General features: G+C 44.7%; 2 protein-coding genes across 2 annotated transcripts in view; both read left to right on the forward strand.

Moving 5' to 3' along the window:
* Window positions 1-10,365, forward strand: part of ALDH1A3 (aldehyde dehydrogenase 1 family member A3) — a 33,743-nt gene extending 23,378 nt beyond the window's left edge. Inside the window, exons 10-13 of the mRNA XM_014874636.2 lie at window positions 3,111-3,275; window positions 4,810-4,967; window positions 6,261-6,335; window positions 7,670-10,365. Of these exons, the coding sequence (XP_014730122.1) occupies window positions 3,111-3,275; window positions 4,810-4,967; window positions 6,261-6,335; window positions 7,670-7,742 (471 nt within the window). The 3' untranslated portion in view covers window positions 7,743-10,365. The remainder of the gene's footprint in view (window positions 1-3,110; window positions 3,276-4,809; window positions 4,968-6,260; window positions 6,336-7,669) is intronic.
* Window positions 10,366-11,966: 1,601 nt separating this feature from the next.
* The window catches only part of LRRK1 (leucine rich repeat kinase 1), a 73,453-nt gene continuing 72,929 nt past the window's right edge, over window positions 11,967-12,490 (forward strand). The window contains exon 1 of the mRNA XM_014874579.2: window positions 11,967-12,147. The gene's annotated coding sequence lies outside the window, so the exon portion shown is untranslated. The remainder of the gene's footprint in view (window positions 12,148-12,490) is intronic.

Here is a 12,490-nt window from a genome sequence, read left to right on the forward strand (position 1 = left end):
GTAGCTCATGATCTCTTTGGTCCTGCATCAGCTGGAGGTGATGACAATGCTGTTCCACAAGAACTTGAAGTTGATGGAAGCTAGTCCTGGAAAAGTGGTCCCATGTGCAGTTGTTTGTTCCTACATTGCACTGCACTAGATTTGGGAACTGGCTGATTCAGGTCTAATCCAGCCTTTTTGGAATTGGGGAAAGAAAAGTTTTACTCAGCTCAGTCCCCTGATGTGGATTACTGTTCACTGGCATAGATGCTCATGGCATGGCAGTGGGGAAAAGACTGTGTCAGCTGCAGTATTGGGTTATGCTGATATAAACTGTACTGCTCTGATTAAAATTAGGTCAACTTTAAACAGCATTAAATTTAGACAGAAATGAGGCATGCTTCTGATGAGACTTCTCCAAAACTCACATGTGTCTGGCAGTGCTGACTGGCTGGGATTCAAAGGACACCACAAGAAACCTGAGGGGTGATCAGGACTGTTTGAGCAGAGTGCCAACCTCAAATGCAGACCAAGGGCAGTTTTTAACTTTGGATTCCTGGGAATTGTATCACAGGAAGCAATAAAATAAATCTGCACAGATGGCAAACTGGTTAACCAGTGCATTATACAACTGTGAACAGCAAACTGCATTAGATGAGACTGACATCCTGGGGCACTAAAACAGGGATTAGATTAGAACAAGACTAGACTAGTTTTGTTATTTTAGTACCCCAAGTACTGGGATTTGTGAACTGCAAGACCTAGTGTACAGAAACAAAACAAGCACTAATTGTGGCACTTGTTAGCCAGTAATTATTAAGCCCAAGACATATAATTTGATTTATAAGACAGTGACTATTTTCCTTATACTGTAGACATGCACTCTAGGATTAAAGTGTGAAAATAAAACATTTAAGTAGAAAGGGTTGTGTCAAACAGCTTGTTGGACTCAGATGTGGGCTATTTTGTAGGATTGCAAACACTAGGTTTGCACATGGAAAAAATTCTCCTTGTGGTCTTGACTGAAATGAAGCAAGAGATGAAGATTTGGGGGTTCCCAGATTTTCAGTATTGCAGTGATCCTTAGAAGCTCCCTTCTCTATTGAATTAGATGAACAAATAGTAGAATTTGCTTTACCAGATCATGTGTTTTTAATAGAATTCAATGCTTGAACCATAAATAATAGTGGAGTAGGGGACAGAATTTAAACAAGCCTTGCAAGCTCTAGTTACAATGACAAACAGTTCCACCCTTGCATGTCATTTTTACAAATGTTTTCTTTCCCCAGTGTCTTTTCATCTAACTGTAGTTTGCCTTGCAACAAGTTACAGCTGTATAAATATCCTTGTTTTGTTTTCTGTGATGTGAAGTGGATGGACTGGATTGGTCTGGATCACAGACATGCCAGGATGGAAAGCACTTGCAGATATTTTTGAATTATTTACACTTGGCAACTAAGCAACCAGACAAATAGACAATGTGTATGGCACCTGCCAAACTCAGTGTGACACTGTATGCTACAGGAGGGCACACATTTCCTGGGGCAGTAGCATGAATTAAATGTGTCCTTGGGTAACACCTTAACACATGAGAGAACACAAGCACATAGAACATGCTGCCCACAGTGCATGTGCTACACACATCTGTTTGCCTGGAGATGTGCTGGCCTCTCTGTACCAGAAGTATCCCAAGGACACCCTCCTGCAGCTTTGATATTTGTCTAAAAGCATGAAAACTTGGATTGTGTGTGGCCAGGATTAACTAGGGACAGGATATAGTCTGTAATCTGGAGGAGTCAAGTGTGGAACACTCCGTGTAAACAGTCCCAACTGGCAACTGGCCCTGCTGAAACAAAACCAGATGCCTAGGGAGGGGGATTGAGCCAGAACAAGCATCTGGAGATACCTGGCAATCAGAATAACCCCCCAGGCTTCCAGGACACCTTGTACTAGTGAGTGGAATCTTCTCTTTAATCACCTCAATAAACTTGTTGAGCTTTTTGTTGAGTTTTTCCTTTAAAAACATCTCTGCAAGTCTCTTAACATCTCAAGTATGGTCTCATGAGGAGTTTCATCACTTAATTCCACATCATGTCAAGATCCAGGTCTGTTTGTTTGAAACCTGCAGTTCTGCAGCCCACTGCTGCATGTGGAGCATGGATGAAGTCTCAGCAGTGCTTGGGAATGCTGTGGGCTTCTGCACCTCTTCCCAGTCCAGGACACACTGTGCTTGTGGAGTACCTGCTGTGTCCTCCAAGTCCTGGTGCAGCTGTGCAGCTTCAGGGTCCTGTCACTGGACTGGCTTTTCCCCACCCCTACAGCAATCCCTGGTTAAAGGCTGACAGCAGTACTCACTACTTGAGATTACTCCATATTTAGGAGGAGTTAGAAAAGGTAGTTAAAAGTGAGGATATGGCTCCCAGTGCAGATGAAAAAAGAAGAAAAGCAAGCTTATACTAGTCTATAAGAACTGTCAAAAGTGCTTCTGATTTTTAAAAGCAAGGCTTTGGTGGAGCAGTTGTTGTGAAGTCACCCTATCACCAGGGCTTATCTTTGAGGCTGTTCATGTAGTGTGTACTATGGAAGGAGATGGAGGCAGAGTTTGCTGGGTTCTTCCAGCTGGGGACAGAGAACTGAGGTGAAGCTGCAGACTGCAGCAAAATTGAGTTAATACTTCTTCTATCCTGGTCCTCCCTCTCCTATACTGATTCTGTTGCTGGTCAGATTCCTTGCTGAGCTTTCCTGTCCATCTCAGACTGTTCTCATACTGCTGCTGAGATTTGGAGGTCAGCAAATCCCAGGGCTCAGGTGAGGTGAGCTGTGGGAGCACATATCCAGAACAGGGAGGAAGGGAAAGGAGGGAGACCTCTCCATGTGGCAGCAAACTGTTAGATCAGGTTAAACTGTCACATGTCACTTCACCTTCTGTTTTCTGTGACTCAGAGCTATGCTCATGTCCTGGCTTTCTCCCTGCTCCCTGACTGACTGCCACATCCTAAACTGAGCTGTAAACTGACCCAGTTTGACAGTGCCCTGCAAACATGCCCCTGGGCCACATTCCATGACTCCTCTCTGGAACCATGATAATAAAGGTGCTGCTGTTTTGTTTCTTTTTCTTTTGTGTCTGACAGATTGACCAAAAACAGTTTGATAAAATCCTGGAGCTGATAGAAAGTGGGAAGAAAGAAGGGGCTAAGCTGGAGTGTGGAGGTCTTGCCATTGAAGACAGAGGCCTGTTTATAAAACCCACGGTGTTTTCAGAGGTCACTGACAACATGAGGATTGCCAAAGAAGAGGTACAGTACAAATCACCTAGAAAAATGCTTTTTCAGAATCAAAAATAGTGGTGATGGAGGGGGTTCTGTCTGAATCCTTAAATATCCAAAAATCCAGCAAGCTGGAGCAATTATTTACCCTGTAATTGCCAGTGACAGTGGACAGTGTAATGTATGTTCTTGCTCCACTACTTTGTAAAATAAGAGTTGTTTTATTGCAAAAAGGTGGGAAAAGAATTCTGGGACCTGATGCTGGTAAGGAGCAAAGGAACAGCCACTGAAGTTCTCTCAAGCAGCCTTAGCATCTGAAACAATCCCAGATTCCATTCTCATGGCAAAATCCCCTGAGACTGACTGTTTCTTTCCTATATGAAAACGTGGTCAAAGCCAGTAAAGTGCAGATCTAATACTCTGGCTTTCATTATTTATATGCAGAAATGTTGAACAAGCTGCATGTGATTAGATCCTGTGATATTCCTTTGAAATAGAAGTTAATCTACTTTTCATCATGTTCCCTAATGGAAAATAAGTAGTTGCCAAATTCTAACTGGCATTTGTAGTTTATAGTTTAGCTTAGTGCTTTTTATGGAGCTGCTTGATGTTCACTCCTGGCAAGATGTTTAAATGTCTCAGATCTGCCACAGAATCTCTAAGGAACCTGGGAAAGATATCAGTCAGTCAGGGCATCAGTTACATGCTAAAAATAGAGAGAAAAAGAGCTGAAAATCCCATGACAGACCTTTTCTTAATGAACTGACTCCAAATCCCAAGCCATGATTCACAAAGCTTATCCAGTTCCATTCACTGGCAGTTTTGTTACAAATGCATGTTCATCCTTTGCCTAGGATTGAGGCTCCACATAAGAGCCTGGATATCCCAAAACAAAGACATTTAGAAACCCTTGTAGGAGCCTAAAAGTGACCCAAATGAGTCTGTATCTCCCATTCAATGGGCTTTATTGTGGTGTGAGAGCCTGCAGACCAAGAAAGAGCTCCACCTTTGATACTGTGCCCGATGAGAGACTCCATCCCAAAATTTGGGAAGCCTTCTGTATGGCTATTGCCTCTACTGGCAACCTGGCAAGCCAAGTTTGTGGTCAAGCACAGACGTGGTTAATGCACTGCATGCAAATAAAATGCCTACAGTGACAAAATCAGGGTTAAAACCAAAGAAAAAAACTTGCAGTCCTTGAAATAAATTAATTGTTACTTGAGTACACTCAGCTTCAGAGTTCAAAAGGAGAGTTGTAAATGGAGTAAGGATGAATCATTTGTAACCTGTCCAGATCTAACTCTGCTTATTTTGATTGTTACAGATGATCCATTACTTGTTGGATCTTAACGTTTATTAACTACTTAACTACTACAGCACATCACAATGCTTCCTTTGAAGTTTAATTAGTAGTTTTTAAGACATTCTATCAGTGACCCCTAGAAGGCTAAGATATATAAGGTTTTAAACATATTACCCAAACAGAGCATCTGATTCTGATTATTTCAAAATTACCATGATTAGCAGATGCTTCCCTGTACTAAAGTTTAACTGATATGTGCAGATTTTTGGGCCAGTTCAGCCAATTATGAAGTTCAAGAGTATAGAAGAGGTTATAAGAAGAGCCAACAGCATCGAGTACGGACTCACGGCCGCAGTGTTCACCAAGAACCTGGACAGAGCCTTAACCCTGGCTTCAGCCCTGCAGTCAGGAACAGTCTGGTGAGCAGGCTGGGAACAGAGGGTGGGCTGGGGCTTTGTTTCCTAGGAGAGGAGAGGGATTTAGGCCTTGCAATCACGTTGGTTATTAGCAGGGTTGCTATTAAGGTTGTGGGCTCCATCCCCGTACGTGCCGTTCATTTAAGAGTTGAACTTTATGATCCTTGTGGCTCCTTCCCAACTCGGAATATCTGTGATTCTCTAAATGCTGGAAGATGTATTAGTAGCCTGCCTAATTCTTGATGTTCTGCTGTGAAGCAACACCCATTCCTCAAAACAGGGTGGTGAGGCCCAGACAGCATGTCCAGAAATGGACTGGTTTTTCCTTCAGTCAAGGTATTTCTTTGTCAGGGTTGTGTAAGTTCCACCAGACGTGATGCCTTCCAAAGACCTGTGTGGAGGAAAAAGCAATTCTCATGATCTTTAGCCAGCACCAGATGGGATTTTGCTGCACAAACAAGTGTGGACAGTAGATGGCAACACACCACTGTCACAAAGAAAAGCAGCTATTTTTGCGTACAAAATTTCTTATTTTATATTAGAGTGTTTTTAAAGATGGAATCCTGATTTTTTTTCCCGCTCAAGACAGGAAGTTGCTCTGGTGTCTGATTCTGATGCAAAGGATTAATTTCAAGAGTTGGCACCAGAAGAATCAGCCTCAAATATTTACATAAAAATGAAATGTTGGGCTTTGAAGGATACATGTGCTGAACACACATGGAGGTGCACACCTACAGCACAAGCCATACCTGTGGCCTTCATACCTTCAGTCATTTGGTCTTACTGAGATGCTGGGGAAGTGTCTGCATCAGCTTTTTCTACCAAGTATCTATAGAAATGGGCTCAGTGCTTTTATTTTACTATGACACATTTGTCTGATGCAGTCCAAATGTTTTCTATACCTGGAAGAGGATGCTGGGGCCTCATTGTGGGTGTTTAGACAGCTTTCTGAGTAAACACGTTCATTTCAGAATGTGCTTAATAAATTAGGGAATAGCTTGGACTATTTATTTTAATCATGACTCTGAACATGGCATAAATTCCAGCTCAAGCATGAATGTCTTTGCCATTAGAGGGTATGAAGTGAGATGTGGGTCAGACTGAGAACTACTCAGATGTTTTCTGTTTCTGCAGCAAAAGAAGATTTTATTGCAAAAATCTGATTTCTCCAGTGACTGAATTGTATGAAAGAGAAAGCTTAGAGATTTCAGCCTTTTATTGTATTGTTGCTGTTGTCATCATCTTGCTTTTCCTTGGTATTGAATTCTCTTTTTTAAATTGATGTTTTTATTGTAGGATCAACTGTTACAATGCGCTCTATGCTCAGGCTCCTTTTGGTGGCTTTAAAATGTCAGGCAATGGCAGAGAACTGTAAGTTTTGCTCAATATTTTGTTTCTGTGTGGGTGGTGAATGCAGTAACATTTGTGACTGTGAAAACACTGTTGAATTTGCTTTTAAAATTTAATCAGGCTTGCAGCATGCTCCACAGGGAGGTGCTAAGGCAGTAGAGCGTGGATGTAAAGCACTCCTTTAGGAACACCTTCATCTGCTTTATATGTTTTTAATAGCTCCAGTTCAGTCAAGTCCACTTGGAAGCACTTTTCCATACTAGTTAGATTTTTAGATGAAGGGAGAAGTATGGCACCATAGCTGGGGACACTGGTATCCACCCCAAACCTGCTCCATCTTTCCATGGTGGTGTCTGTATCATTGCTTCTTGTTCATGTGGAAAGGAATGATCTCCCAAATCATTCTACATCCCACCTTCCAAGCTTTGCTGATAAATTACAGAAGAGCCCTCTGTCCCTCTTGCCAGCCTGGCCTGTTAAAAAGGGGCTACCAGACCCATCATCTCTTAATAATTACTAAAGCTGAAATTTTTAAACCAAGGTCGCCCCATGAGTTAGACACAGAGCTGAGACATTGTCTTAAATCTTAATTTTCATCTTGTATAAGAAACAGGTTTTCTTAGACCATTCAACAGACTCCTCAGAAGAATCTAACACGCCAGATTTAATCCCAGAAACCATTTCCAGTAACTGTTCTGGTACATCTGCTGCTCCGAGACATTCAGGTGCCTCATTTGCTGAGCACAGCAAATAAATGAATCCTCAGATGGGACATAGATATATATTGAGACCTTATGGTTTGCTTTGCCTGACTGCCTGGCTAATTAAAGGACGTCAGAGGTTTCCCATAGGAAAGGCATGGGAACAGAGCCAGTTATCACCAGCCAAGACATAAAGCAGTGGTGGGCTCTCTCATCAGTATGCATTTCTGCAGCAACTGTGCCCTCCTGATGACATGGTATTTTGTAGATAGAAGCTTTCTTTTGGTGAAAAAGTAATTCCTTTAATTGCTGTCTAAGCACCAATAATGGTGTGTATGTGGCTGTTTCTTGTATGGCTTCTCACAGCAGCACTCAGTTTGCACTAGGCAGAGTCACAAGTATCATCTTGTGGGTTACAGTGACCAAAACATTCTGTGTTTCTTTCACGACAGGGTGTAATTGTTTGTACTTCTGTGCATGTACTTGGTGGTTATTAGAGGTGGTGGGAAAAGTGGATAGCTGGTGTAAATTGCTCAGATCTGGTTTAAATGACCTGATGTCAAAAATGCACCTGTGTGCAACTCTCTTCTCTCAGGGAAATACACATTAACATTCAACAACTGTTTGTCCCTTTCCTCCTCTTTTCTTTTGCAGTGGGGAATATGCTTTGGCAGAATACACCGAAGTGAAAACAGTCACCATCAAACTCTCCCAGAAGAGTCCATGAAAACAGGGGGCCTAAAATGCTGACACTCTGAATGTGACACATGGGGGACGTGTTCAGAGCAAGGGGGAGGGGAGGGAAGGAAAATGGAAACACCTGTCTTTATTCCTCTAGAAACACTGAATCTACTGGACTCCATTTTGCCAACTGGCTCTTCAAAAACTGATTCACTGACCCTACTGGCAGTAGACACTTGTACTCTACAAGTCACTGGCTGTACATCTGTCTGCTCCCTGTGACTCAGATGCTGGTCAGTCACAGTGTTGGCAGGACATCTGCTTCCAAACTGTACCCCTGAAGGACATGGACATCACTGGCATGTTAAAGAGACTGTTGGTACCATCAAAGGTACTGGTAAATACCTTCAGAGGCATTTGGGTTTCCCTTGGCAGAGATGGACTCGAGTGGTAAGGGGTAGAAAAACTTGACTGGAGTTGGTGGAGTTTGTGTGAAGATTGCAGCTGAAGTTTGGAATGGGAGGGTGCAAGCTTTCATGGAAGGGTCTGTAAGGAAATTCTCTTTGAAAAAGCTATCATGGTCTCTCTAAAGATATGTGCATTCTCCATCCTGGTGATATTCTAGCCCTGAATGAGATTTGTGGGAGTTTCCTAGAAGACTCCTTTGGGGCCAGTATGTCACCCAACACAGCCAGACTTTCAAGTGTCCTTGGAACCTGATGTTTGAGTGTGCACACACTACACATGCTGCAAATGCAAGTTCCTGACTTGCTGACCCTTCTGGCTCCCAGTGAGTCACTGTTGTATCTCAAACCTTCACTACAGCACTTTTCTCAAGAGGATTTTGCACTGCACTTACTGTGGTGACACCGAGTTGGATGCTGAGCATGTAGCATGGTAGATACCCCACAGAAAACACCCCATACCAGTCCTGATCTGGGGGAGGGAGCAGAAAAGCTGCAGCAAACTGTCCTGCACACTCTTTCTCTGCAACTTTCAGGCTTTTTGAACATCTCTTTGTTTTTTGAGCCAAGACTATTACTATGAGAATAAAACTTGCCAGCTCTTCACAGTGCTTCTTTATCCTGTATGAATGTAGCTTAAAATACATTCCTGGAAGTGCAAGGCACTTGTGAAAAGGCAGGTGCTCCCAAGCACACCTTGAGTGCTAAAGAGGAGGGTGTTCAAGCCAGTTACCATAGAAAAAGCTGTGGCTGAACTTCAGTCTGGCAGCAGCTTCACAGCCAATGTCCTTGTGAGTGCTGTCATCTTGTGGCCAGCACAGAGAATCCATTACTGAGAAACTGCCTTGGATTGTCCCTTGCTTACAGCTGTCCATGGAGTGGCTCTCACACCAAGTTCATGCCTTAGCACCTCCCGCAGTAACTTCTTTGCATGCCCAGACATTATGATGAGATTAATTATTATGAGACTAATGACAAGCCACAGGCTATCTTCAGGTCCTGAGTTCACTGCTTTCCTTCCTCCTCTCTTCCTGACTCTGCTGGAGAACCCTGGCAAAGGCACAGCCAGTGCCATGTCTGCAGGAGCTGTGAGTGTGCAGGAGTTAGTGGTGACAGCTTGTTAGGAAGTTCAGCTGATCCCTCTGGGATTGTCCTCTGAGAACAAACCCACCGAGGTTCCTTATGGCTTATCAGCAGATCTCCAGGGAGTGCTGATAAGGATTGCTGCTCCAGATGTCAGAGCTTGAAGGAGAAATGCAGGTCTAACCTCTTTTCTCTGCTGCAAGCCAGGATTTACCCAGTACCTTCCTTTGCTCACAAATAGGCTCAGACAGCAACAAATTCTGTTGCATGAGTGGAGCTTTTTTTGGAGGAGGAAGGAAGGTGGGTGGCGATAAGTAAGGGAAAAAGTTTGCATGAGCCTAAACTTCCTTATTAGTTGGTGAATGTTGAAATTGCACTTCAACATCACTTCACTTCTGACATGACATACCTCCAACAGTGTAACCAGGAGCCTGTCCTCCCACGGGGTGTGAGGCAGGTAAATCTCCCCATCCAGTGATGAAAATGTCCTCCCTTCCCCGTGAAAGGCCAAATGGGATCATTGTAAATAAGTTTCTGTTTTTGTAAGACACTTAAGAGTGCAAACATCTTCTCAGACAAACATTTTACTCTTGCCCACCTGAGGGTTTCCTTGGGCTGCAGCCAGACAGTAGGGAGGTGAGGCAAACAGTAAAAGGCTGGTTATCTTGATGTATCTCTGTATTTTTGATAAACAGTGGTGGAAACTGAAATAATCTGAAATTCTTAAAATCCTACTCTTCTGGCTTTATATATATGATATATATTTCACTTTTTTCCCCCTTATCAAGTTTTTAAAAAGTCAACGTATCTCTTATTGTATAAATCAGGGTTTGACTCTACACACTGAATTTTCTAAGTTATATAACACTAGACACTAACTTTAAAATAACCCCTTAGAGGGTATATATATTCCTCCATTGCACAGTAAGGCTTTCATATGAATACTAGTTGTTTTTTAAAAAGAAAAGAACTATATTTATAAATTAGGATACAGTTAATCTAATGTATTTTTATAGCTAAAGGTACATGAAAATGTTATGTTTAAACCTCATGTATATATTTAGACTATGGATATCATTTTTGTAATAGTTCTTGTTCCTAATAAATGTTTAACTTTGTGAAGCAGGTGTATCTGAGGATTTAGTATCTCACTGGGGACTGCGAAGGAATCTGCACTTGGAATAATTTTTGCAATTTGGGAAGAATTAGCCAATTTAAGGCATAAAGTACTAAGTGTGGTCAGTGCTCTGCACATAAAAACTTGACTTGTGCCATTTACTGTAAGCAGAGGGAGGAGAGCAGAGCTGCAGCTGGCAGGGGCAGGCACAAAGTTGGATGGATCCTCTGTTCCTTCTGAGGTGAGCCTCAAAATGAAGAGTTCCAGGACACCGTGGCTCCTGCAGCCAGATGGGGCTTCCTGCCTTGCTCTGGCTGCTAAACCCCTTGAGACACATCCACCTCCAGTGTGGCTCTGCTAAATGTGTTCCCAGCCCAGTTTTATTTCTCTCATCTGCAATGTCGATACAGAGCAAGAACATTCCATTGTCTTTTAACTCTCTTCCCATCTGATGTGTGAGAAATTCCTATCGGCTCCCTACACAGGCCAAGCCAAACTCCTTGAATTTTCCACTCTCTGACAGCATCACTCAGAAGCTTTCAGACTCCAGAAAAGGGAAGGCTGGAGATAGAAATTACTATGAGTGAAATAATCAATGGAGACATAAGGAAGAGTGGGACAAGATTTCGGGAGGGAAAAATTAGCTTGAATATGTGTGTAAATTATTGCCAGAGGAAATTCGAGGAATAAAGGAAAAAGAGTAATTTTAGGGTATTTTCAAACATTGTGCTAAAAATAGTGTAAGAAAGGTCTGACTAAGAGCTGGGCTGTGAGGCATAAAAGGGAGCAGCAGGCTGGGTAAGAGGTGGAAAGGTGCTGAAAACAGGTAAGGCTGTTTTTTAGCTGTGTTAAAAGTCAGAAAACAATAGTATTGGTACGTACTTGCTCCCTACCTATGGCTGCAACTGGAGGCAGATTGATGGGGACCTGAACACGGGGAAAGGAACCGGCGAACACCCATCTGTGTCTCCACAATCATCCACAGAAACCCCCAGGAAAATCTCAGCTGCCGCAGCCGTTCTGTGAATGCAAATCCACCCCCAAGTGACCATCAGTGACCCATTGCTAGGTACCGACCAGGGTAAAAAACATCCTCTGTGTTTAATTTACAGAATGACTACGAACAGCAAAGCAACAGGCACGCAGAGATGTTTGGGTTTTTTTCTTAGTTGGTCCAGCGGGCGGGGAAATGGGGCAATCCCTGGCTCGTCAGAGACTCTTGGAGAGGAAGAGGTCAGCCTGGGGAAGGGCTGCGAAAAACCAACATCTGACTCCTTCCGAAGAGAGGGGGCAACCTCGCTCTGCTCTTCCCACGAGCACCAAACTCGCCGCGATCCTGGGAAGGAGCAACTTTCAAAGTCCGAGCTTTGCTGGGCGCTGCCGCGGTAAGGCCGGGCCCTGCCGGGGCGATGGGCAGCGCTAAGGAAGGCTCCTGCTCCGGCCACCGCCACTCTCAGCTTGACTTTTCCTAAAAAAATCAAATCCTCGGAGACCAAAGGGCTGCCCGGCTGTGGGGGTCGGTTCTGGGGAAGGAGCTCCATCCTGCCCCGGGCCAGCCCTGCCCTCGGGACCAGGCGAGGGGCCGTGCCGGGGGACTCGCCCTTGGCCCGGCGCGGGCCGGGGGCCGAAGGAGGAGCCGCTGTCCCGCTCCGTTCGCTGCCCGGCTCCCTCCGCCTCCCGGGCCGCGGAGCGAGGCGTGCGGGCGGCGCCGGACGAGGAGGTGGAGAAGAAGGAGGAGGAGGAGGAGGAGGCGGTAGCGCGGGGAGCGCCGGCCCGGGACGCTGGAGGTACCGTGGCTTTGCTGCCGCGTCTCGGGCACCTGCCCTGCCGCCAGGGCAGTCGGTGTGGGGGGCTTGCCGGGACATTTTAGGTGGGAACGAGGGGGGAAAGGCGTTTGTTTTTAAAGAAAATGAAAGTTGGGAGGGAACTTTGCGGGCGCAGCGCGGCCGCCCCGCCCGGCGGGGACGCAGAGCGGCGGGACTCGCTGTGAGGGGACGCCCCACCCCGGCGGCTGGAAAGCGGCTGGAAATGCTTGGGAGAGCCCGCAAAGCGGGATGTAGAGCCTGGTGTGGGTGTGGGAGAAGGGGATGGCTTGGTGCTCGCTGCTCGCCCCGGGAGGAAAGATGCGGG

Source organism: Sturnus vulgaris, chromosome 13 (genome assembly GCF_052056855.1).
Source record: "Sturnus vulgaris isolate bStuVul1 chromosome 13, bStuVul1.hap1, whole genome shotgun sequence".
Classification (NCBI taxonomy): Eukaryota; Metazoa; Chordata; class Aves; order Passeriformes; family Sturnidae; genus Sturnus; species Sturnus vulgaris.